Genomic DNA, 27,201 nt, shown 5'->3' on the forward strand with positions numbered 1-27,201 from the left:
GTAAAAATTTGTGCCCGTTTATGCACGGTTCATTTCTAGATTTCATGCATTCACAGCTAAATTTTGAGCTTGGGAATGTGCATTTCTTTAAAAATGGAGAATAAAGTTGTTTGGTAAGATGTCCTGAATCCATTTTCTGAGCTCTCGAGTTTTCAGAAGGGATTGTTTTAACAAACCATAAGTTTTGAGGCCTGTTAGACACTCTCATTCAAGCTTTGGTGCAACTCTTCTGTCAGTTACTCTTCCCTGTCTTCAGTTTCTCTCTGCTTCTCAGTAGCTGGTTTTCTGTTTGGTGAGTTTGTGGTGGTTTGCTTTACCGGTCTTTAAATAGGATTTTGTGGGTTGGTGTTTTGGTTTGTATGGTTTTTTTTTTTTTCTTCCTGTAATTTAATAAGAATTTTCACATGCTGCTATGTGAAGAATCTCATTCTGATGTTCCACATTTGGATAAAAATAGTCAACTTTTTCCTCTGTGGTGGCCCCATCACTGAGAATTTTTACCAATAGCAGCCTTAAAACAACATTGTTTATATTCTGTAGCCCAACCAAAGAATTAGCGCAAAAACTTTAAAAGTAAAAGCAACGTAATGCCTATTTATTTTCATCTAAATTTACATTTCATTACATTTTAAATTAGATGCACTTTATTTTTAATTACAGACGCGGAAGAGAGCCATTCCAGTGAATACTACATTGTCTGTCTTTTTCCAAACAGTTTTCATGCTCCCACTAGACTTGTTAAATGGGTGTTGCTTCCTAATGGCTCTTTAGTGTAAGCTACATGCCTGCTGAAGTTAGTAAGCACTATGCACTAGTCTTGTAAGATATGTATTTATTTGTAAGTAGAGAAACAGCTTCTGCATCTTAGTATATATGAAAATAGGCTTAACTCCCTGTTTAAGTAAGATGCTGTCTTCCAGCACTTGTGACTTGCTGCTGCCAAAAGTGAGAGGCCTTGCTTTGTGATGTCCTCCCTTGTATGAGTTTTTCAAGATCCCTCCATACATTAGTTGAGTATATTAAAACAGCAGAAAAATATTCCTGTTTTCTTTTCCTGCATCTATTTTCTTTCATTTTAGTGAGTAAAATCTATTGTAAAGAGGACTGATGAGTGCTGGAGTTGGCACAAGGTAGGAGCAGGAACCTCTTGGGATGGAAGTGGGGACTGGCACTCCACCCTTCAGGCAGTGGTTTATTCACTTCCCTATGTTTTGTGTAACCAACCCAGTGATTTATCTAGGCCTACTCATTGTTTCTTAAAATTACATTCTTTCTGAAACTTACGTTGTTATGTCACCCTTCTTCCTCTTTCCCCTATATAGTTTTATCCTCCTTTGTTATGGAGCATGTGGTTTATTCATGTTTGCATAGGAAAATGTTAATATATGACTTTTTTATGGAAGAATGTATAAAGCTGTTACAAGCATATGGCATGCTTATGTACATTTAGCTGATATATAAAACCTACCACTAGGAGAAATGAATGTTTTGTGTAGCTCTAGGTCACAGTTAGGGTATTAAAGATATATCCAGATTTTAAATGATTAAGTGTAACTCAGTTATCCTTGCTTGAAGATTCCCCTTGAGCTTATCAGCAATCCAAAACTGAACAACTTGGAGGAATTGTACTCTGCTGAGGTACAAACATACAAGTTGTGCTCTGAGCAAGTGTGCAGTGCTTCTCATTTATCGCACAAGAAGAAATGGAGAACTGTTTTGAATGATTAGTTTGTTGCTGGCTTACTTCCGTGGCTGATGAACTAATTTGATAACGCCTAGATGCTTTTATTTTTATGCTGGAAAATCCCTATTATGATCTCTTAGTAAAGATGTGATACAGTTTGTGTCATGGTGTAGATGGAAAATGGTTATCTTTGGTCTGTGTGAAATCTAAAAATTGGGGTCGGGAGGGGATGGAGAATTTGGTCATATAAGAACAAAGGCTTTTTACACATCTCTTTCCTTTCAGCATCTCAAGATCTGTTTTGTGTAGAAATAAGCGATTTCCAGAGGACAGCCCCAATGACAGAACTGTCTGCGCATTTACCCCAGTTTCAGCATGGGCAGCTGACAGAAAACTTCCCCGATAACCACCTCAGCAACACCGTATGTAACAAACAATTTTATTACCTCGTAGCAGTTAAATAAGGATGAATAATGAGTGTGGATGAAAATACAGTTCAGAACTCTAGAAATCTGTTGGGAGTAGTTTTCTCTGTCTGGACCGTTGTGGCGATAAGCAGTGCCGAAAGAAATATTCTGTAAAATATCTGATGTTCTAAACTCATTTTTATATACAGATAAGGCTTCTTCCAGTTTAAAGTGGTGTTGGAGTGACCAAGCCCTCAAGAAAAATAAGAAAATGTGGTGTGATGCTTTGTTGTCAAACATTGACCTTTAGAGGATTTAGTGAGCTCTTCTTGATCTGACCTGGCTGTGGTCTGCTTGATTCACAGGTTTCTCAGTCACAGAGTTAATTTTAGTCTAGGTAGAGCTTGAAGCCTAGGTTTTGTTGTCGCTATTGCTGGAGGACTACTCCTATGCAGAAAGAGCAGCACTGTCTTACTTGTGAACAATTGTCAAGGTGCTGTCCGAGTTCTTGAGGTTTTGGGTGGAGGGCAAACTCAAACCATAAAGTTTTATATGATTGCTGTGAAAGACCTACGCTCATAATTGTTGCTAAAACTGTACTCATTGTACTGCATGTGTTTTGGTAAAACCAAGTTGAGATGATGTACTTGGGTGTGGTGCTCAGGCTCTTGGATTTGTCATGCTCGGTTCTTTGTTCCTGCTATAGCTCTTGAATATCAGGTTTTCTTGTGATGCAGAAGTGCCTCTTGTGAGGCTGGGCCACTTGTAGCCATGTTTATGGCAGTGATTCAAGAGAATATTTTGATCCCTGCTCTAAGTCTTCTATAAAATCCAGCAGCTTAAGTAGAATTTTGAAAAATCCTTGTCTTTATCTCAGATCAGCATCCTGCTATATCAGTAAAAATACAAAAAATTTGAAAATTTTTTTTTTCAATTAAGAAGTCGGGCTGACTTAAGACCTTACTGATTATAGAAACTGTTAATAAAAATAGAAAAGTGGAAACTTTCCTCCTGCATCCTTTGTGCTTTTACTTCAGAGGGGATGAAAAAGGTTTTCATCTTGGACAGGTGAGAGTTTAACTTTTATTGAACACTACTGCCAGATTAAAAAGGCAGAGCTGAGCGATAAGCTGTGGGCTCACCACCCTCACAGATAACTTGATGATGCTCTTTCCCAGCAATGGGGGACGGATGGTTGTATTTATTTCTCACTGACAGACTGTACTGATGAATAGCTACTACTTGTGCTTTTTCTTTCCATGTTTAAGTGTAACTCTAGGTATAGTTTCAGTACTTAGTTGTAATGATTTTTCTCCCCTACACACATCCGCTTTGTTTTTGTACATACGTACAAAAATCCTTTCCTGCTTAAGTATATGTAGCTTTTGTGGCTAACAGTCAGCATGTGAAATCACTAAGTACTATAATTGCCATCTCTTCTTCCAGTCACCCACCAAGAATTCAGCCCAGTCTTCAATATCTGTCACAGAATAATGACCTTTAAACATAAATGGTGTATGTGAGAACTAATGAAGTCTGTGCCCACTGTCAGGCAAGGGGGTCTGCTCCTGATGTATAAATCTGGATTTAATAAATAGAAACTTTTTATCAAATATGCTAGGGTTTTATATCTTGGTTCAGGGACATTGCTCTGGGTTTGCTATTAACTATTTTCCTGATAGGAAAAACTATCATTTGCTTTTGATATTGTTTATTCACCTGAAAGCGCGTAGTTCGTAACTTACGTTTGCTTACGGTGTTACAACAGGTGTTACTGACTTTTTAGCTTCAGAATTTTCACTTTTAACTATGTCTGAGGAAAGTGAAGAGTCTGTTCCTTTGCTTCCACTTCAGCAAGAGTCCATGACCTCTGCTCTGTTTAATACTGATCAGGTAGGATATGAGTGCACTTTGTTCTTTTAAGCAGCGGGGCACGCGCATGTCACATTTAGCTACACTGTAGTAGCCTGAAAGAACAACAACTTTCTAGTTTTAACAGCGAATGAGAGAATAACTCTTGTAACTTTTTTGATGCTGATCTGGTTTTTATGTGCTGTGTTTTAATATGTAAAAGCATTTTGTGATTGTCTTTGTTCCTAACTAGTGCAGGGAATAAAATGGCACATGTTGGTCTAATTTCTTCAGTTTTTCTCTTTATGTTTGATTTTGCAGTTTTTTGTAGTGGTGTACTAGTTAATCAGGCTTTTCCTTTGGCTGTTTTTGTGTTTGCTTTGCAAAGCTTTAGATTTTTATTTTACTTTTTGTATTTCTGCGCCTAGGGTAGGGGTAGGCGCTCCCTCATGCAGGACTGCTATTACAGCAGAGAAAGAGCAATGTATTCTGCAAGTGTGTAGAAACCTAAATACTATATGTGCTTCACTTGTGAAGTGTTCCAAGCCTCTGATCATCTTCAGTGTAGTGCTACTTACGATCATCTTAGGCAGCTTATTTAGGCAGGTAAGCTTATTGTTGTCTTATTGTAGACTGAGACAAATGGAGTATTTTCACTATCAAAGTGAAAAATGTTACATTTGAGCTATAATCTGTACAGAAGGAGGTTCAGTTGCAGCCAGCATTTGAGAACAGTTAAACATAATCTCTTTATTTGCATTCTTCTGTATTCCTGTTTCTATCTGACTTTCAGTATATGTGAGGACTTTACGCAAAAGGCCAAGTGATTTATAATTAATCTTTCATTTAGTAAGAAATAATATTGAACCCAAAATCTCTCTTAGGACATACTTTAATGATACTAAATTCAAATTAAGGTTAAAACCTTAATTCTAGAAATCTGGTTGCCTGCTGGTTTTAATTGCTTAATTAAGACAATTTTAGATTCTTTTTTTTCTCACCTTATATTTAGTTTTCTTTTTGAAAAACAAAGCAGAATATCTTAGAGGACAGTTCTTGCAACCCTGCTGAACTTGATCCTGAGGATACCACAAAAAAGGACTAAATAGGCAAAGCATTTGATGTGTATTGTTACTTTGTAATGTTTTGTAAAAGCGAATGAGTTGGGGAAGTTGTAAAGCTTCAACCAAGGTTTTAGCAGTGTCGTGTTTGCAGTTCAAAGTCCAGGGACTTGTACTCCTTAATCACTTAAGTGCTGTTGAAAACACTACTCTGAGTTCCTCAGTGTGTACTTAACATCTTGTCTTTCTGAGGGTGGGGCTGGCAAAATTCTGTATAAAGAATCTCCAAAATTACTGTTGATTTATTAAAAAACTGCAGTGAGTTGATGAGATACAAGTCAGCAGCTATGTTTGGAAATGCTATCAAGAACAGGTAATGAGAGCTTAACATTGCATGTTTAAGGAAAAAATTACTTGCATAAGAGTACTTAAGCAGAAATATATCAGGTTATTTTCAATGCCCTATCTTACGTCTAGAGCAATTTTACTAAAACTGAGTGATACTTTCAAGGTATTGCAAATGGTGTCTTCCTTCCATTTATTGTACATTTTAATCTAAAGCTGCTTTAGTGCACTTACTCAAACGGAAGTGTTTGTAAATGAAGTAATTCTGAAGAAATTGGATTCATTTTGTAAGGAATCAAAAATCTTTGCTATATCTTTTATGTTAAACCTCTTGAGTGGAGGGAGTGGGAACAGTACAGCATTGACTTTGGACATGATAATACAGTAAAAAAAAAAAAGAGTCGACTGCATAAACTGTTGCATTTGAGGGCTTGTTTAGAGTTACTGGTTTTGTTTCTTTGTAGTCCAGAACAGATGAAACATAGCTCATTCTGCTGTTGTGTTCTCTGTATATGCACACAACATAAAAGGCTGAATGTCCCCTGCTGACAGGGCTTCTTGGAGAGGGGGCAAAAGGTTTGTGACAACAGGAGGAGTGCAGGCCTCATCATTTACATGTAGATGGTGTTCCCAGTTTGTGTTTTTGCTTGTGGTTAATCTTAATTTCATTGAAAGTTTACCTCTGTCCTTGTGTTTGAATTACACCCTTGATGTTTCATATATCGGGAAGGCTAGGAGGCTGTTTCATATTTGTTGACAAGGATGGTGGAATTTCTTCAATGTCAGTGAAAGGATGTGGCAGTAGTGTCCTTTGGAAAGGAGAGAAAGAATCTGCACACATAGCTCATCATGCTAAAACTTTGGGATCAGATCTCAGTATAAAGACTGAGAATTACCTGAGTTTGATCACTGTTTCTGTGTCATTCTCACTAAAAATGTGGCAACACAATACCTCATGAAGCTCTATTTTAATATATATTCTAGTTAGTGTACTGTAGTGGGAGTAACATGATAAGGAAAGTAGAAATTTTCCTGGGACTTTCTTGGAGTTAGGTTCATAAATGTCTGTTTGGCCTTATTTCTAGGAACGGATATAGTTAATTCTTGTCAAGCTGTGAGTAATCTACCATCATGCACCCTTGTGTCAACTGTAGTTTGGACCAAGGGAAAAAGCTGTCTTTCTTTATTCAGCTTTTTAAATTCTGTTTAAAGGAAAGGCAGCATAGGCTGTTAGATGCAACCAGCCCTACTTTCAGTGCTGCTGTTTTTAATATAAATGCTTCTAACATAATCCTGTGCTCCCATTCTTTTGATAACTATATGATGCAATTAATTACTACTGTTTAAGTCCTTTCTGTGGCAAGCGTTCTTGACAGTAAATATTACCTTACGTGTTTCCCCCTCAAGATCATCTTTAGCTTAGTGTACAAGAATATGATTGCGGATAGTTGCTGAGGAAACTTTTTTTTATGTATTGCAGAATGACAACAGTGAAAGACGTCGCCATGATAATAGCGAGCGCAGAAGAAATGACAATCCCGAATCTGAGACCAATGGGCAGCCACAAAACAACATTCAGCAAGTGGTGGAACAAGATGAAGAAGAAGATGAGGAGCTGACACTGAAATATGGAGCAAAACATGTGATTATGTTGTTTGTACCTGTCACACTTTGCATGGTGGTCGTTGTTGCAACCATCAAGTCTGTCAGCTTTTATACACGCAAGGATGGACAGCTGTATGTATCACTTTTTTCCCCCTATCTTTTCAATGGACTTGCTTAGATAATTTTCTTTAATCTCCATTTCTTCAGGAGTCTAACTCAAGCAGTGAACTCCCTCTTGTTTCCCTTTTCCCCTCCACCAGCCCAAAGATAGTTTTGTTTTATTCATTCCAGAAACCAGACTCTATATGTGATACTATTGGTGTTTGTTGTCTGTCTGGTTACCAGTTGGGATAGTATCTTGGTTGTTACTGCTTGATTCAAATCCTAGTCCTCATTTTAATACTTCGTCATGCCCTGTGGTATTTATAAAATAAACTCAATCCTGAGCCAAAGCCATTTCAGTTGTACTCTGCTAGAATACAAAGATTTTGGAAAAGAAAAAAACCTACTAATTTAAATGAAATAACATATATGCCAAGTTCTGGTTTGCCTATGCTGTTTAATAAAGAAATTGAAATGCAAGAGGAAGACAGCTTTTTGAAGTTCACTTCTGTTGCAGTTACAGAAACTTTCCTGGCAGGTTTCCTGTATAGAATTTTCTTTTTTTTCAAAATATTAATGTTGGGGAAAAAAAGCAATTCCAGTGAAAGCTGATTTGAGAGAAAGGAGACAAAGGAAGACCACTGAGCCTGTCAGAACCTGTGGCAAATCAGTCTAAAAGTTCCACTGTGAAAACATTTAGACAAAATGATTCAAAGTGTGTTTGGCTTTGGAATGTTTGTATAATATAAGCATGTCATAAAATGTTTCAATAAAACACAAAAATGTTTCAATTTACAGTGTTTTCTCCCCCCTTCCCCATAATGAAGTGTTTTTTCCCCAGGTTGTTGTATTTCTTTAAGAAAAAGAGAGTTGAACCCGTACATTGTTTTCTTGAAATCACTGGGGAACCTTTCATTGTAAATCCACTAGATGGTGTGCTTATACAGGTCTAGCTGCAGTAATAGTCTAATGATTCATAGCATGTGAGTAATTCTATAAAACAATGTGGTGTTTTGGTTTTTGTTTGTTTTACAAAGTAGAAAATAGTAGTAATCTAAGAATGTAGGAAAGGCAAGTCTTCTAAGGAAAAAAAAATTATTTTTTTTTTTAGTTAAAGTTTGCTTAATATGATACTATGCTGCCTCTCAAATTTTGCTGAAGTAGAAAATAGCTGTTGCTTTTACAGCTCTGAATTGAAAGATTACTGCAATTTCATTTGATTTTGGCCTCACGTATCGGAAACATCTGTGCGTTCAATGGCATTTCAGTTGACTCTGTTGTTGTTGTAGCATCTACACTCCTTTCACAGAAGAGACAGAGACAGTAGGACAGAGAGCCCTGAATTCAATTCTCAACGCCGCTATCATGATCAGCGTTATCATTGTCATGACCATACTCCTGGTTGTGCTTTATAAATACAGGTGCTACAAGGTGAGTATAAATATAACTGACTTGAGTAATTGCGCTAGTTTTATTTATTAGGCAGATTATCAAGAATGGAACAAAATGAAGGGTTATGAAGGATGAGTGAGCAAAAGTAGCAGAATTGGTGATTCAATTCACTGTTTCAATTTTGTGGCTTCTGTTCCTTTGACACAACGAGGGGGGCAAAGGCCCAGCGCTAACAGTGCTGGCTGTTTTGTCAGTTAGAGTTAGGGTGGCATTGCTTCCTATTCCTGTGAAATGTACCATGTACTGAAATCTTCCTGTCGTCAAGAACTACAAAGTACAGACCTGGTCCTACAATTTGAAAGCTATTCAGGATTTCAGGGGCTTTTCAAGGGCTCCCATCTCCCCACCTTCCCCTCAGTATAGAAGTCTCCCAACACTGTGAAGTGTGCATGGCTGTACATGCCAGGCAATATCCTTGTAGCAAACACAGACACTCTAAAGCTCTTTTGTGAAAGACTTCAATCTTATAATGATGTAATCTAGGCAAGTCCAGGCTTAGCATAAATAATTGCAATGTCACCTGTCTGGGAGGAGTTCTTCGTGAAAATTCCTGGTTTTCTTTTGGTCTTAAGGACCCATTTGACAAGGCTTGGCATAATAAAACTTCCCAGCGTGCAGCCAGAACCTTGAATCCATTTCATAGTTGTAAAACAGGCTGTGGGATCCATGCACTGGCGCAAAGCTTTGCTCCACTTTGTTTTGTTTTCAGGAGGGGAAGATGTTTTTGGTCTTCATGGCTGTGGGTGAAACCCCTTTACAAAGTATCTGTGGAGTGACTGGGGAAATGTTTTCTGCCTGAATCTGCACACAGCTTGCAGTAGTGATTTTTTTAAAGTATGGACCTTCTCTTCTGTCACAGTGTGGTGTTAAATTTGAACTGACAAAGTTTTCTTTTTAAACTGTCAATTCTGTTCATTCTAATGAAGTCAAGTAACTGATGTACTTCAGCTAGCTTCCTTGGCATCCAGTCAGTTCTCAAGTGCTGAAGGCATCGACTAGTTTTTACTAAGCTTTTCACATTTCTGGCTTCCCTCTTGACCTTACAAAGCACTCCTTACAAAAATAATTGTTGTACTAGAAAATTAGAATGATTAGATAACAGAAATGTCCTGTAGTTATATTTTATGCTAATTAAAAGAAATAATTAACTTCTTATTTTTAGAATTGCTAACAGAGTGTTTCTGTGCTGCTATACCAGAATGCTGTAAAATGTAGTTACCTGTCCATTGAATTTTATTTTACATGTAGTTCTACATGTAGAATGTAGTCTAGATTATAGGGGATGGAACTTATAATGAAAGAATGTTAGGCCTCCAACTGGTAGTGATAATTTGCTTATCTTCACAAGATTTTTATCTGAAAACTCCTTTGAAGAAAGGAAATAGTATTTCAGCTTTACTGCTCTTAGTTCCCTATGTTTCTCCTGTACGTGGTAAGTTAAACATGGTCCTGATTCTAGCTCCTAAATCTAACCAGAAACAGCCTTTTCGAAGGTGATTCTAGCTTTTTTTTAACGTATTTTATTTTTTTCTGCATTCTTCATTGTTTTAGTCTGCCTAACCAAAATCTGGCTGCTGTAGCTCATTTTAATTCTGCATTCAAGTTGTAGCAGGCAAAGCCAGCTGTGTACCAGCAATCATTTAGTGTTGAAGCTGTTGTCAAATGAAGGATGAAAATTCTTTAATTAGATGGCAACAAACCTGTCGTGGTATGCTGCTAGGAAGACGCTGGTCAAAACTTACAAGAAATACTTTGGAAAAATCACTTTTGTGAAAAGAGGCCAGTGATCTGGAAAATGCTATAGCGAATGAGATATATACTGAGAATAAAACAAAGATCTGCGTGTAAAATGCCAATTTATGTCAACTCTTGAAACTACCTCCTTTAATGCTGTTGACAGTAGTTAATGCAAAGTGTGTGCAAACATTTGCTGGGCTATGGCCATGGTGTTTGACATTGTTAGCATTTTACTCCTTACTAGAATGAAACATTAGTATTCACATTATTTTCCTAAGTGGTGAGAAAGCTTAAGACCTTATATGCTACAAACAGAAAAACTACAGGTAGAACTCATGTTGTTATTAAAAGAAATGACACAGCTTTCTCTGCCATTTTCTTAACATGGTTTGAACTAGTTTTACAGAGAAATAAAATTACTCTGTTAGGTGACTACTTAGATATATAGGTAGCTTTACAAGTTGTTTGAAAGTTGGATTGTGTTTCAGGTACCTATCAGTCTTCAGCTTTAGTGTGGGGTTTTTTTCCCCCACTTGCTCTGAGTGGTGACAGTTTGATGGACCAAGGCAGATACTTCGACAGCTTTTCTGCAGCATCTTTACAGGCACCATGCTTATTACATGTGGGAAATTCTTAAGTCTTTTTGAGAATACACTAGCAAATATGGCAAGCCAATCTGTTAGATTAGCAAGTTAAATGACAGGTTTTATTAGGTTGAAGGTTAAATTTGAACCTGTCTTTAAAGAGGGACATTGTGAAGAAGGAGAATGAATGTTTCAAAAATTGCTGAGAATTTAAAAAATGCTTAATGAAAAATTTAGTATTAGACTAAATGTACTAAATTACTAACTGTGATAACTAGATTTTTAATTTTCTGGAAAGTCCTGGTTGCCTCACATAAACGTGATTCTTTTAGTCTGCATGCGTATGGGCTTGACTTTTAAATTCACTTTTACAAAATATTTTAAAAACTATAACATAAGATGCATTCTACTACACATCTTTCAGAAGAAGAGAAATAGATAACACAATTTCTAAATAGTTTCTGAATACTTTGATGTGGTGTACGTATATAGCTAATTTAACTAGTTAATTTTTCACTGGGCATGTTTATTCGAAGCAGGATTTCTTATGCAGCTTGAATTTCTAGATTATTGCTTCTGACTGGTTATCTACTTGCAACGTTGTGTCTGGTTTAATATATAAGATTCTGTGCTGGGAATTTGACAAATACACGTTTCATTCTCAGTGCGGAGATTACCAAAGTTACACAGCTCTTCAATCTTAATTTTTAATTTTGCACAGTAATATATGAGTGTTATGCACTTTTTGTCAGTGCAAAGTCTGAGTACCTGTCATTTCCAAGGTTAAATCTATGCGTGTCCCTGCTGAGTACAACCCTGAACTGTTTTTTGTTAAACTGTTGGACGTGTATATGTACTGTCATATCAAAATTCGGGATTATGTGTATAGAAGATTGATAGAGAATATTGAAATCCTTATGTAGTCATTCATTGATGACATGCTAATTCTGAATTCCAGCAGATAAGCACTGAAGGTTTTTTGATGTTCCAGCATTTAATTCTATAACTGTATTCTGAAAGTTATTTGGAATCGGAGCAGGCTTTTTAATTGTAGAAAAATGAATCATGTTTTCGATCTGTGTTAACACTGGATACATCTGCTACATTACAATGACACTGTTATCAAAATGGCCTAAAAATATCCAAACAGTAGTTTTCGTTGTATAGAACCTCTATTGAAAGACCACAAAGTACTTAAAATTCATAAGTGTAAATTAAAATACAATAATGTGCTAAATATGAATTTAGCAACAACCAAAGAAAAGAGAACTGAGTATCATTTTCTTGCTTTAATCAAATGTGAAAATAACTTTAAAAGCATTTTTAAGTAGATATTAACTTTAGAATATCAAATCTAAAAAACCCCACTGTATTGATATCTTTTTTCCCAGGTGATCCATGGCTGGCTGATCATTTCTTCTCTTTTGCTGCTTTTCTTTTTCTCATTCATCTACCTGGGGTAAGTGAACTAAAGCATTAATATGCTATTTTTTCTTGTATCACTTTGTATGTATTTATTTTAGAACTAGCCCTTGAATCTTAAACAAGAATGATAGTGAGTAAGCTATTGCAATAAAATTTTGGGGTTTCTATAGGTTCATAGAGTACACATAAGAGAGATATTTATGGGTTTACAGTACATCTGATATTGTGCAGGAGCTGTCCATCACACATGCATCACCAGAATAAGCTATCTTCCACAGGGTAGCTTATTCTGTTAGTATATCTTCTGATAACTTAATATTTCATAGACATATGACTCAAGGGCAATTGCTTACATCATGGCTTTGGTGGTGGGCTGTATATGCAAAGGCTGTTTGCATGGGAGTGGCTGAAAAGAATCTGCTCTCACCAAAATATATTCAGTGTTTTTCTTTTCAAATTCGGAAGCATGCCTTTATCCAGACATCAAGAAAAGTTGTACATAATAGTATTCTTTAAAACAAGCAACCTGACCAGGGTTTGTAACTAAAGATATGCCATGAAATTATTACTGTGTGTATATTTTTGTACCACTTGATGACAGATACACTTCTCTTTGAAGAAGCTTATTTAATTCTGTCTTTAGGGGGAGAAAATGGTGTTCTTTCAGTCACTAATTTTTGCCAAAAGTGATCTGTGATGCCTTTCTTGGTCAGTACATTCTCTAACCTTAATAATGACTTCTGAAATACAAGGCAATGTGTGCTGCTCAAGTGCAGTGCAGGCTGTGTGGAAACAAGTTGCCAGGTTCACTTCCTTTGGGTTTAGGTTGGAGCTGGCACTCTTCCATGAGCATGTGTAGAGGGAGTAGAGGGACTGAAGGCTTGCCTGACACTCTGCTTTCCTTCACATGTCCCTGCTGCCTCACAGCAATGCTGGCTTCCTTTTGCAGACGTCTGGTGTGTGAGGAGGGAGTTTGTAGACCAATTATATGTGATGGCAGTAAGGGGCATCCTGTTAACACTATACATCTCAACGGCCGTCACAACCATGTCTTCCCTGGGTTAGTGGAAATCACCTATGACTTGGTGAAAACATATTTGTGTATTAGTTATTGAGGGTCTTGGTTAGTTTATAGTATTTGGGGTGAGAGAGTGGCATGGTTCATCTAAAAAGAAAGCTTTTTACATTAGCATTTGTGACGAAGAATAAAATAGAATAACCATGTATATCTTACTTCAAAGTTAGCAATGTGTTTCCATTCCACAGGTGGCAGGTAAGTAGAAAGAGATCTGTTTGCATGCCTTTAAAGATCCATTATAATCTCACAAGTTCCTATGCTTCTGATTTTTAGAAAGCATGAGCATAATCAAAATGACTAGTTTTGCAGTAATGTCGTTTCCTGTCAATTTCTGCTTTGATTGAGAAGGAAATAGAACGTTAATGAAAATTTTCAGAAAGGTGAAAGAGTTGCTGTGAAGCAAACATGGAAAAATTATCCCCTTTGTGAAGAATAGTTAAGTACTAATTGCAGCTAGAATTTTATATTTGTGCCACTACACTGAATATGAAAAGTAAAAAAAAAAAAAAAAAAAATTTCTGAAGCTTCATCTGTAGCTTGTTTCCATTGTTTTAAGCAAATGCAGTCCATATTCTTTTCCATATGTTTTTTTTTTAGTGAGGTTTTTAAGACGTATAACGTTGCCATGGACTACATTACAGTGGCACTCATGATCTGGAACTTCGGTGTTGTGGGAATGATTTGTATTCATTGGAAGGGTCCACTTCGGCTCCAGCAGGCATATCTCATTATGATAAGCGCTCTCATGGCATTGGTGTTCATTAAGTACCTTCCTGAATGGACTGCGTGGCTTATCCTGGCTGTCATTTCAGTGTATGGTAAGGTCTGGGGCAAGGCATAGTAATAGATATTATGGTGGGAATTTCTTCTATTCCCTGACTTCTCAGCAGGGGGGTGCGGGGTGGGGTATCATCCAAAGCAGCGGTTAAGGTGATTACAGGCTTCAGAAATAAGATCATGATCTAAACTGAGATCAGTCCCCTGTAGCTAAGGGCTTTGTGTGACTGTGTGATGCCATCTTCCTTCATGTTTTCTGGACTTTCTAGATTCTTTGGGGAGGAGAATTGAAGTAATTCAAGAGAGGAGGAGATAAGAGACCTATGTTGCCATTTTGATCTCTTCTGTGAAGGTGTAGAGCTTTTGGTTTCTCATTTTCCCTAAGAATCTTTGGAAACTATTGTATGTTCAGAATTTAGGAGCTTGTTGTTGGGTGCAGTCCCATACAGGTATATAGATCTTCCCAACCTATGAATTGCTCAAATTTGCAGACATAGAAACAACATTCTGATCCATGCCTAATAATACAATGAGAAGGAAGCAAGGAAGGATTAACGGCAGTTTTCATTGCTCCAAGTAATTTTACATTTAGTAGGATATAGTTGTGAGATCTGTTTCCTTGATTTTTTTAAATAAAAAGAAAATTCATTTGAATTATCGCATATTACACGTTTTCAGAATGATGACTGAGGGATACCTAGATGTAGTTTCTTCATAAAGCTTTAGAGGGCACTGGACACTTTTAGTAAGAAGATCATTGTATATCCCGGATACTGATTTAGTTCCCAGGCAAGACTAAAATCTAGTTACTTGGACATAATTAAAACATTACAGCTAAGAGTATCTATGAAGATGTGCTCATAATTCAAATTTTTTTGGAAGCATGTAGGTGTGATGAATGTGGACTCTGAAAGTCACTGATAATGATAAAGACTGAGAATCTGTCCAGTTGTAGAAGTGCAGGGGTTCGTAAGATGTGATTAGATGTGGTAGGTCAGTGTACTCCTTAGGTGTCCTCTTCCTTCAGAGGGAGGAAAAAGTCCCTTGTGTGTACGCTCATGGATCTTAAGAAAACCTTCCCATCCACCCTTCCTATGACTGCAACAAATCTGAGTATTCCAGGCATTCAGCCTTCATTCAGTGATTACAAAACAAAATTACTCTTCAGATCATATTCCAAGACCATAACTTCCTTGTTTTGAGTAAAAGGGAGGTAAGTTTCAAAGCCTGTGACCCCATGCTTAAGAATTCTTTACGTGAGCGGAACCAGCAATGGTGCTAGGGCAGTTAGCTCAGGTGCAGGAGGACTGCTCAGTGCAACATACAGCTCCTGACAAGTAAGCTGCACCTTTCAAGTGTCAGATTTTTGTTTCAAATGAATTTCAAGACATACAGTGAGTAAACAACTGTGACAGATAGTAGCAAGGTTAATACGTAAATGTTACAGCTTTCTGTCCAAATATGCAAGACAAGGGAAAAGTAGCTGAGGCTGGTTGTGGAGTTACAAATTTCACTAACAAACCATCAACAGGTGAGAAAGCAAATGAAACATCTGATAGATCAGTTTTTCTTAATGCTGTGCTTTGATCTGTATGAGTAACTTGTACAGTCATCCTCTTTTGTAAATAAATGATTGCTTTTCAGTTAATTTTTACCTGTTCAGCCAGTTTTATATGCTGTCCCATGAACGAGAATTGAGGGAAGCAACAAAAAGCTGCTTTTCTTATGCTGAATATGCTTTGAACACCTCTCAAGTCTATGCAAACACAGCATTTTTCCACAATGCTTAATAAACCTGGGGTTTTTTCCTCTTCACATGCACATTCACTTTTCTCCCCTCTTTAAGTGAGAATAAATTGGCAGTCTTGCCTACTTCATAGAAGTTATGTAAGCCTCACTTACCTGTTGTCTTACTATTTGTTTTAGCATTAAACTTAGGTTAAGAAAAGCTTTGATAATAGAAAGCAAGCTTGGATATTTCTAAGATGTTAGTTGAATAGTGGCTTTCGTGTATCGACATACAGACACAGATACATTTGCAGTTGCATAGTATCTTAAGTGAGGAACATCACATTTTTTAAAAAATGTGTATACATATTACAGTCATATGTAAAATAGATTGTACAACTGAGAATATTAAAAAGTATTCCTGTAGAATACTGACTTGTGGCCAATGGCTCTCTCAGAAGTCTATGTTCAGGGTAGTATTTTATCTTATTACCAGTCTTAGCAAGTGTTATAGAAAAACCTTCTTAAAAGTATGTCTGCAGTGATGTAGCATCTGTTTGCTCTTCCTTCCAGATTTGGTTGCTGTCCTATGTCCTAAAGGTCCTCTTCGTATGCTAGTTGAAACAGCTCAAGAGAGAAATGAAACTCTCTTCCCAGCACTTATTTACTCCTGTAAGTATATTTCATTAAATACTTACAATCACCCGCTCAGCTGAAGTGATTTTTCTCACTTTTCTCTGTTTTAATGTGATGATTGTCAGCTGGAATTCATAGTCTGTTTACTTGGGTCTCAGTTTTCCTTTCACTGTTGACTCAAAAATGTGGAACGTCATCTGGCTAAGATCTTTCAAGATAAAAACCAGCATGTTTTGTTACAAAATATGAACAGGAAAAATGGTAATACACCTTGTTTTGGCCAAAGTAATATGTCGTTAGGCTATGAATCAAGCCTATGCGTGGGGAGTACTTGTTTTTAGAAAATATTTATTAGCTTTCGGTGCTTAAATAACCTGTGTGTTACTGCAAGGAAAGGGAGAAATTGCCAGGGAGAGGTTCGGTTACAGAACTGTTTTCTCCAGGGCTTGTCTTTTTTTGATGTTGTTTCTCCCTGCAGTTGTGAAAAATAACCTACTGAATGGAAATTGCTGTTATGATCTGTGTATCAATTAGTACATAATTCCACTGTTTCTGAAGTTCCATGTTACAAGTCATAATCATATAGATAAACAGTGAAATAGGTTAATCATAAATCATTATGCCTGTAAAGCAGGAAGTGTGTTGTAGGAGAAAGGGGAGGGGTTTCTTTATCTGTCACTCTTGCTGTGTTTTACTGATATAGCTGCCTGTTCTGTTTTGTGGGAGGAGAGGTTAACGCTGAGAAACCACAAACTTGAATTAAAATACACCATTTAAGTGTGACAGCATTTCATTACCTCCAGATTGGAGAATTCTTTGTGATGGTGGGGGCAGAGAACAATTAACTTTCGTGCAGATACTGCCTCTGAATTGGAGTTACCTCAGCACCAGTTTTAATAGACCATTTTACTTGCAGATGAAAGAACTGATTAATGGAAAAAGGTAAAGAAATTGTTGATTCAGATTTTCAGAGTGGGCCTCATATAAAGTAATTTCTCTGGCAACAGCTGTTGCAATTTTTTTTTTAGCATCTAGTAAGAATAAAAGTTTTATTCACCAAATTCTGTAAATGTGTGTTGTAACTGGTACTGGCTGTGTTCCAGATGTATGTTCTGTGCTGTAATGAGAGTAAAATTGCCTGTTGCAAAAGATAGTTGTATCAAAAAAAAAAAGTTGGCATCAGTCCATTCTTTTTCTATCTTAGAATTGCATACATCCGAGGATGTGATTAGCTATGCTGGGTTTTTTTATTTTTTAATAGCAACAATGATATGGCTAGTGAACATGGCTGAGGAAGATCCAGAAGCCCAACGGAAAGCTTCTAAAAACTCCACTTATGATAAAAAAGGTGAGTTTTTCTTTGACAAGCCTTTATAGTTGTCATTTGATTGGAATACATGTTTATGGAGAGCTGTTTTTTAGCTTTTTAAGTGTTCCTGCTGCTGTAGAAGAGTGAAAGCATGGAGGCCTTATTAGGAATGATGAATCTGTTAAGACTTCAAAAATTGCTCACTTATTGTACAGTTAATGTTCTTGCATTAATTTTTCTGGGATCCAGTAATGTTGGTGGTGAAATGGGTCTTAATAGACAACTAATGACTGAGCTCAGTTGCTTGTCAAATTGGGATGATATACTATAAAGCTAAGTAATTTATATTTGTATTAAACAGAAATGTGTCTCACCCTCTTGGCTATGCAGCTAGTGTTTAAAAACATGGGGTTTGTTTGTTTACATGTATTATTAAAGCAGAACAGAGTTTCTGAATTTAACATGCTTGAAGGGGTGTATGTATATGTAACTTACAGTAAAGTTTTCTATTTTACTGGAAAATTAAGGTGTCAATAGTGACTAAAGCAGCTAATAAAGTATTAGATGAGGAGTTTATTCCTTAATCTGTGATCTTTAAATTAGGTCACCACAGAACTTCCACTCTGTTATATCGAAGTACTCCTGAATACTAGGACTTGAGTGCAATATGTAGGTGCTATGACTTCAGAGTGCACATTGACTCCTGATTGTTTAAATAAGTATTAAAATCCTAAGTGAGAATGTCTTGTAATGGTGTGTGCTAATGTTAGATGTTGCTAAATACTATGGCATACCTCTTTTTTCCTCACTCTTCTATAATCTAACATGTGGAGAGATTGTCAAATTTTAGATGGCACGTTTTTGAAGTAGATCTTAAATGCCTTTCTTCCTTTGAGCTCCGGCAAACCAGACTCAGAATGAAGATGCTGAAGCAGATGATGGTGGCTTTAGTCAGGAATGGCAGCAACAAAGGGACAATAGGATAGGACCCATTGAATCAACGCCTGAATCACGTGCTGCTGTTCAGGCTCTACCCAGTAACTCTCAAACCAGTGAAGACCCCGAAGAACGTGAGTATGGAGTACTGTGTCTGAAAGACTTAGTAAATCTGAAGGTAGTTAGTCTTAGTCTTAGTCATCCTGACTGTGCAGATATATAGTATGCTGTGAGCTAATAGCAAGCTGAAGAGCTGCTCTTGCTCATGATCAGTACTGACATGCCCCATTAGAAATAGATGGAGTTGCTTTTCGGTAGCTTTTGGTTTTGCTGCACGAGTGAACAATATTGGCCAAACTGATCTTCAGTTTGATAAACAGACTCAAAACTTTAATAGCACAAGCTGCTTTCAGACCATTATACAGTCAGTTGCATTAGCTTCTGTCTTTTTCATGCAATGTTCTGCTGTGTATCACCTCTTTTGGATTTTAGGCCGTGTAAATGCAGTCGTTAACTTTTTTTGCCTCAAGATTAAACTACTGTAATCCACTCTGCATAAAGCAATGTTTAAAACCTAACTGGAGACTGAACTGAATGCAGAATGCCATGAGCTTGCTTATTTTTCTCCAGCATCTTGCTGAGGTGTAGAGTCTTTGGAGAGCACATAACATCAATACTCAGATATCTGTTTTAACAGACTTGAGATTTCCTGTTGGAGTTTAAGCTGGTATTAGATTTGCAAAGCTCTAAATAAATTAGGGTCTGCCTGTCTAATAAACTGCTCTCCCCATGTGATGCTGCCATATTTGGCAGGTGCAGCTGCTTCCTCTTATTCTCAGGTGCTCCTCTGTTTAAAAATACAGAGACTTCTACTTTAAGAACAATTTTAGAATTTACTTTGTGCCCAAAAATCCAAATTCAGAGTGTATTGCAAATCCATTTTCATTTCTAGAGCTTAGAAAAATAACATTAAGATGCAAAAATTTTAGAAATTGGGCTATTTTAGTTCGTTAACTGGTTAACTAAAACTCTTGTCTGGCCACACGAATAATTTTCTCCTTCCTGTATTCCTACAGCGAGTAGTAATGACAGATGTGCAGTGATCCAGTCAGACTTGTCAGTCAGCATTAGCTTGCTGGAAGTTTGGAGCAGCTTATTAGAAATTTGGAGAGTTCACTTGTGTGGAAAGAGTTATCTAGCAGTTGCCCTTGCTTACTGTTCTGTCATGCTGAAAGCAAGCATCCAAGTTTGGTTTCAGCAGTTAAAGGGTGTTTTAGTGCTTAAGTTTAGTGCTTTTCATGAATGCAGTGTTCTAGACCTTACATTGGAGGCCTGCTGAAAGAGAGTAAGGTTGCCTTTTTTCTTTTTTCTCCTTTTTCTCCTTTTTCTTCTTTTTTTGTTCTTTTCTTTTTTCCTTTCTTTTTTTTCCCCAATGATCAACCAGGCGTACACCTCTGTTTTGATGCTCTGAGTTCCTCTTAGAGCTCTAAAGTGAGTTTTGGGCTGGACTGTAATCAGGTGACAAAGTAAATGATACGCCAAATAAAAACAGCTGGTGACCTGATACTGGCCTCTCTGACAATATCTTGGACTAAAAGCTCAGAAAGTGAACTGGTATTCAGGAAATCTTTGTTATTTTGTTTGCAGAAATAATTGAGTATTATGCTCCCAGAGTTGTTGCTAAGGTGGTGATTACTATTTAAAAGAATAAGACGTTTACTCATGAGTTTTTCCTAAACCTCACATCTTGGACTAAATAGGTTGAGTTCCTGCCTCTGTGATATGCTCTGTAATTACACACAAGTGCTTTTTAGAACTACCTTAGTAAGAATTCTGTAGGAAAATTGGGAGGGCAGTGGAATATTTTGCTGGGTATAGGTTTCTAACTGGTAAATAAAACATCATCTGCAAGTGACTTGTTTTCCTTCTCCCTCGGCCAGCATAAAGGAATTGTACTTCAACATTCTGTTGAATATGACATGACATCCAAAAGTGGACAAGTCCCCCCCTCCCCCCCAATATAATTACAAATGTCTGAGTTAGTATATACTGCATTTGTATGTACAGGAGACTAGGAATATAGAAAAATTGTAATTATAGGATGAATTAATTGAGTGGGGTAATGTTCCTAAACTATGTTGTTTCACAAGAGTTTATCACCTGATTCAGGAATGGTATTAGTTTTGAAAACAAAATGTTCTTATTAGCAAGTCTTGTTGTTACTTAATGCAAATCTGTATTATTCTCTGACAATTACTGATATGTAATATTAGTAGACTGTCTGATACTTAATGCTGCCATATATTCACTTTTGCAGGAGGAGTAAAGCTGGGTTTAGGAGACTTCATTTTCTACAGTGTCCTTGTTGGCAAAGCCTCTGCAACAGCAAGCGGGGACTGGAATACAACTTTAGCGTGTTTTGTAGCCATATTAATTGTGAGTATAATGTAATATGATAATAGGGGTAGTTTCTATTGTTCATCAGGGACAAAGTCATAACTGCTACATTTTTTCTCTGGAATTTGTTTATTTGGTGGCCTGAATGAAAACTGATGAGAGCTTCAACTGTGATTTTCATTGGTTGTACATCCATTACTTATGCTGTTAGTTTAGGAATGCATTAGCTGTATCTTGTATTTCTGTGGGGTTAGTGTTTATATATAATCTTTTGCTTGTCAGAGTTCCCTAATTTCTCCCTATGTTTTTGTTTGGTTTTTTTTGTTTTGTTTTGTTCTTCCCCTCAGGGTCTGTGCCTTACACTTCTGCTTCTTGCCATCTTTAAGAAGGCCTTACCAGCGCTTCCAATCTCCATAACCTTTGGGCTAGTTTTTTACTTTGCTACAGACAACTTGGTGCAACCCTTTATGGACCAGCTAGCGTTCCATCAGTTTTATATCTAGCACACTTGATGCTGGTATTCTATGGATATTTGTAGCAAATCTGGGAGGAGAAAAAATATTTTTCCCTTAGTCCTCGAGTGAGACTGAAGTTTAACACTCAAGATTCCCAGCCTGAATCATTACAACTTCCTCCGACGTTTTTTTGGTTTTGTTTTGTTTTTTTCTGAGACAACTGCTGCATTGGGCACCATATGAATTTTCCTGTGTGAAAGTGGCTTCTTCCTGATGGCCGGTCTAAACCGGGTACTATTATATCAGAGGTAATCTGATATACATATCTCTGGTAAGGACCACCTGTGTGAAAATTGCTAATGCTTCCACCAGCAATGGGATCTTTTACCACAGGTCGATGATTTTCACAGCATTAAGGGTGCTCAGGACTTCCTTGAGGTTAACAGAGGAAGCTGACAAATCACATGGAACTTGTCCCTGTAACCGCTCGAAGAGAGAGAACCCAAGTCAGACTTCTTCAGCAGTGATTTTTTGACAGTGGAGTCCTGACTCTGCTTTGCGTAACGAGAAAGGACTTTGTAGCAATTCGACAAAGGGAGAAAGTACTGTCACTCTAAGAGTGCTCCACCACTTCATAGCCTCTGTGCCTGAGTGTGCTTGGTTTCGTAAATTTAAAAGCTTTTTGGTTTTTTTCCACACTGGAACTAGAGCCTCTTCTCAGTTGTAATACTTTGTATCCTCAAGCATGGAGTGCACCTTCTGTACACCTGCTCCAGTTTATGTAGCTACTTAGACTTGGACTGAATTATTTGGCATTAGTGGATCATAAGGTCCTAATTCGGATCTTAGATTCTAAAAGGTTAATAAACTACATGAAAAAGCAATTTCAGGACTTACTCTTTGTGCTCCTGCAAATCATTTTGCCAGAACACCATTTCAAACTGTGTGTTTGAGAACGGTCACTAACAGCACGGACTGCATTGTTGGTATATGTTCCTTTCATTGAAATTCTTATGAAATAAGTAGACATTTGCAACAATCCCAGATGGAGTTTAGCTTGCCAGGTCTAGAGGCCAAAGTGCTATTAGTAGCACTTTAATGCATCACTGAAATTTTTCTCTTAAAAAATGTTTTACAGTTCTGCTGACCTGAAGTATTGGTCACTCAACCATCTAACACCTCAGGTTGGGCAAGGATTTTTTTTTCATGCAGTATCTTTATTGGTGAGGATACTTAAGTTAGGTGAGCCATTACTTAATGTTACCAAGGAGCAAAATTTGTGGCCCTCTTCACTTTAATTATCTCTCCTGTGAGGAACAGAAGACTGGAGGAACAGAAGACAACTCAAAATCACTGAAAAGAAGATATAACATTTTGAACTTCTTACAAGAAGAAGAATTTATTCTAACCTTAAAACTGCTGAACTCTGTTTTCTTCTTCATTTGAAAGAACTCGTTTATGAATAATGGCTTGGAAATGAGACTTGTGTTGAGATGAAGTTGGTTTTGCTGTAGGCTCTTACTCTGTACAAGTAATTTTTTTTCTGACGGAGGCATAGGGAGTGGATACTATTGATGGGCATTCCATTTTACTTGCATCTTGATACTGGAGTCCTTGCCAAGTAGAACAACTGTCAAAATCCTGACGAAAACTCCTTTTACTCTTTTTCTGGGGCTTTGTTTCAGTGCCTATAGATTCAAAGGATTGAGACATCACAGGTGTTCACCAACCATTGCCCAAGTAAGGGAAGAAAGGCTGTGATGTATAAATCTGCTTTAAAACCAAGAAAGGCTTACTTTGATTGTCCTTGGAAATGTCTGTCTCTTTTCCAGTATGACTTGCTAACTGTAGTGTTAGCATTTACGTTTGCATAAAATATATTGTCTCGTCTCCTCTAAAGTATTTTTATTCATCTCATTTATGTGCTGACTCGTCGTGGATAGCATTAATAAAGTAACCATATCAAAATTGCTTACGCTGACTTTTCAAGTCAAACTTGCTTGTGTTTTCTAGCTTAAGTCACTGTTCCATATTTTGCTGCAATGAAGCCTGACTTAAAACAGGTTTTCTTTTTTTTTTAACAAGGCTTTGAGTTGTGTTTATACTATTGTAATTTGTCCCTTTCCTGAGCATTATATCTAAGAAAATTCCCTTGTGTGTTTTATTGGGCATCCTAACTATTGTTTCATTGTAAAGAACAAGTTTGCAAAGAGTTGGCGTCATTAGCATCTGTTTGCATATCTGAGCCAACTCTCAGTTAAGAGTTGTTACTTAAATACAGCAGTCATCTTTATTGGGTTTGGTTTTGGGTTTTTTTTGGCTTAAATATGCACCATGGGAGCACTAGCTCCATTAAAAGTTGCTTTAGAATCTGTAGAAATACACAAAAGCCTTTCCACATACTTGAATGGGTGTTAGATGTACAACCCAAGAAAGAGCGCAGAATCTTCAAACACTAAATTGCCAGTCTTCCGCTCTCCAGAGCTGCTTCTCGTATCCTGAATTTTTAATTAATGCGATAGTGTGGAGTTACAGTGGTGGAGACTATAAAATTTATGTTCACAGAAACTGTTCAAGTTTGTGTATTTGAATCTCAAATTAAATTCAAAAGGGAAATCTGCTTTTCAAGCCCAGGCCAATATGTGCTAAAGTACACTGCTTATTACCAAGTCTTACGTACGCCTTCAAAAACCAGGATGAAATTTTCTAGATTTGCCCTCTTACGACGAGTTATGGTAGCTTATGTTCCAAATGAGATCTTGCAACTAAAGATCATCGCAGTACTTGGGTCCATAAGGTTCAGTTGAGAATAGTTTTTGCTTGCATTTGGGTTATTACTACATAAGCATGAACATTGTGTCACTTTTCTCTCCTTTGTCTTAAAACACCAATCTAATTTGAGATCTTGAACCGTTTCAGCTTGGTTAGCTTGGTATAACTAAAAGACTTCTGGTATGTAGTATGCATTTTTGAGAGAGTTTTCAGTGTTATTAAATTAGTGTGATAGTGGCAGCACATTAGAATGTAGCTCTGAAAGAACTATTGTGTAACCCTAGTAGGTAGGTTCATCTCTTTTGTGCCCAAGCAGACTAATGGGTAACTTGGGTGACTGTTTCAGTAGTCATACTTAGAAACTGGGTATCATGATAGCTTTCTCTCCCCTTTCAGCTTACATCAATGATTAGTCTCCTTTCTTGGCTAAGCTTCAAATAAATAAATGAGAAAACATAATACTGAGTTACAGATTTGCCTAAAAACCAGCCACTTTCATTTCTCCTTTTTTTTGTATTGGGGGATGTAATCCAGAGCAAAAAGACTTACAGCAAAGGTGTATGAAGCTGTCGTATCTATATATGGCTATTATGGTGGCATCTGTGTGAGGTGAGTCTTGAAGGTACGCACTTGTTATTGCAACACATTCAGAATAATTCTGACTGGGCAGATGATGACTTCTTTGAGCCAAATAATCAAGGGCTGTGTTCCACTAAAAATGGCTGCTCTCAGTGTACAAAGCAGACCCTGACTATTTCAGGCATAGGAGACTGGTGCTTCTTGGATATATAGATACATATCTGTTCCTATAAAGATGTAGATATATATTATATGCACTCTGGGCCTGTAGGTGATAACTGTTCTGCCATTAGTGCAGTCAAGAATTAAATATGCAGGAGTACTTTTTGGGTGGATGGTACTGCATGAAGAAACTTCTCAAAATGCTTTATTTAAAAAAAATTGCTGTTGAAACAAATTTAGTAGACTGTGGAACATGTCTGCACTGTGATTGCATCTCAGTGGTAACTTGGTCATTGGGAACGCTGAAACAAGAATGAGAATGGAATTCTTCTACACTCAAAGCATTTGCTGTTTTCTTTTTTACAAACACTGGTTTGTACATAATCTGAATTGAATGTGAATGTTTTTTAAACACCTTTCCAGTTCTTGATAAGATACGTTTTTGATAGATTATTGCAAATTTTCCTGTATTTGTCTAATTATTAAAATAAAAATTGCATGGATCCTGACTTGACTTGCCTTTACTATATTATTTTAAAGCCATCACTTAAAGCTGTTGGAGGCCTGAACACTGTAGCTATTTTTAGGCAATGTTTAATGAGTAAGATTCCTGTCTTAAGACGCTTAAGTAGCTGCTTTATTTCCCAGAGGAATAGCTTCAAACTGATTTCTGTAGAAGTACTTTCTTCTAAAAGCTACTTTTTGTGTTCATTTAAAGAGTCGGTCAAAGCTTGTTGCAAAAGCACCTATGAGGTATAATTAAGGCATGAAAAAATGATGTGAGATTATACTCGGACACCAGCTGGCACAATGAAGATCCATGTCACCCAGGAAGAATACGTAGGATGCTCAGAAAGAAAACGCTTCGTGAACGGTAGTGTGTATTGTTATTATGTGTTGGTTTCATATCAATACAATTGAAAAAGTGCTTTTCCCTAGGAGCATTTTTTGTTGTTGTTTTGGAGAAGCATTCAATGCAAAGTTCAAATTTGTCTGAGTTGACTGACTGCTATTGAAGATGTTTCTTTGGGGGATTGGTTTATCTCTGCATGGAAGACCTAAAGAAAGGTCCATCCTGACAAGTAGAAAGTCAAGCACAGGTGCTAGGAGGCCGGCACGGATGAGCAAGGAGCTCCAAACTGAACTCAGACAGCAAGTGTAGAAGAGGTGGAAGCAGGGGCAGATGACCCAAAAGGAGCATAGAGTTGCTTTTTGGTCTTGCAGGGATAGGGTTAGGAAAGCCAAGGCCCCTCTGGAGTTGAATCTGGCAAGGGATGTGAAGGGCGAGAAGAAAGGTTTCTGCAACTATATAACAGCAAAAGGAAGACTAGGGCAAAAAGATGCCCCGCCTGCTGAATAGGGTGGGGGAGCTTGTGACAAATGGCATGGAGAAGGCTGAGGTACTTGATGTCTTTCTTGCCTCACTATTGGTAAGACTGGCCTTAAGGAATCCCATATGCCTGAGACGGAAGGGAAAGTCTGGAGCAATGTGGAAGTGGCCAGATTAGGGAGTATGTAAACAAATTGGATGTACTTAAGTCTATGAGGCCTGACAGGTTGCATCTGTGAGTGCGGAGGGAGCTGGCTGATGTCATTGCGAGGCCACTGTCAATTGTCTTTGAATGGTCACGGCAGTTGGGAGAGGTTCCTGAAGACTGGAAGAGAGCAAATTTCACTCCTATCCTCAAGCAGAGAAAGAACGAACTACTGGGAAGTTACAGGCTAGTCAGCCTCACGTCAGTCCCTAGGAACCTGACAGAGAAAACCATCCTGGAAAGCACTTCCAAACACATGAGGGAAAAGAGGATGATTGGGAATAGTTAACATGGCTTTACGAAGGGGAAATCATGCTTGACCAACCTCATTGCCTTCTACAATGAGGTGACCGGCTTGCTGGCTGAGGGGAAGGCAGCTGATGTTGTTTACTTAGACTTTTGTAAAGCTTTTGACACTGTCTCCCATAACATCATCATAGACAAGCAGATGAAGTATGGATTAGATAAGTGGATAGTGAAATGGACTGAAAACTGGCACAGTGCCCAGGCCCAGGGGGTTACGATCAGCACCACAAAATCCAGTTGGAGGCAAGTTGCTAGTGGTGTAGCCAAGGGCTCAATAC

At 37.5% G+C, this 27,201-nt stretch overlaps 1 protein-coding gene across 2 annotated transcripts; it reads left to right on the forward strand.

Annotated features, from left to right (window-relative positions):
* Positions 1–1,978: 1,978 nt before the first annotated feature.
* Positions 1,979–25,591, forward strand: PSEN1 (presenilin 1). 2 transcript variants are annotated; one of them, XM_009813067.2, is made up of 11 exons: positions 1,979–2,106; positions 3,160–3,165; positions 6,829–7,085; positions 8,345–8,486; positions 12,220–12,287; positions 13,929–14,149; positions 16,410–16,508; positions 17,734–17,820; positions 18,678–18,851; positions 21,035–21,153; positions 21,462–25,591. In XM_009813067.2, exons 1-11 carry the CDS (start codon positions 2,023–2,025, stop codon positions 21,615–21,617), a joined length of 1,413 nt encoding a protein of 470 aa, XP_009811369.1. In that variant the 5' UTR covers positions 1,979–2,022; the 3' UTR covers positions 21,618–25,591. The 2 variants fall into 2 exon arrangements, with proteins under 2 accessions (XP_009811369.1, XP_009811370.1); XM_009813068.2 differs by lacking the exon at positions 3,160–3,165.
* Positions 25,592–27,201: the final 1,610 nt, after the last annotated feature.

This window comes from Gavia stellata, chromosome 7, assembly GCF_030936135.1.
Source record: "Gavia stellata isolate bGavSte3 chromosome 7, bGavSte3.hap2, whole genome shotgun sequence".
Taxonomy (NCBI): Eukaryota; Metazoa; Chordata; class Aves; order Gaviiformes; family Gaviidae; genus Gavia; species Gavia stellata.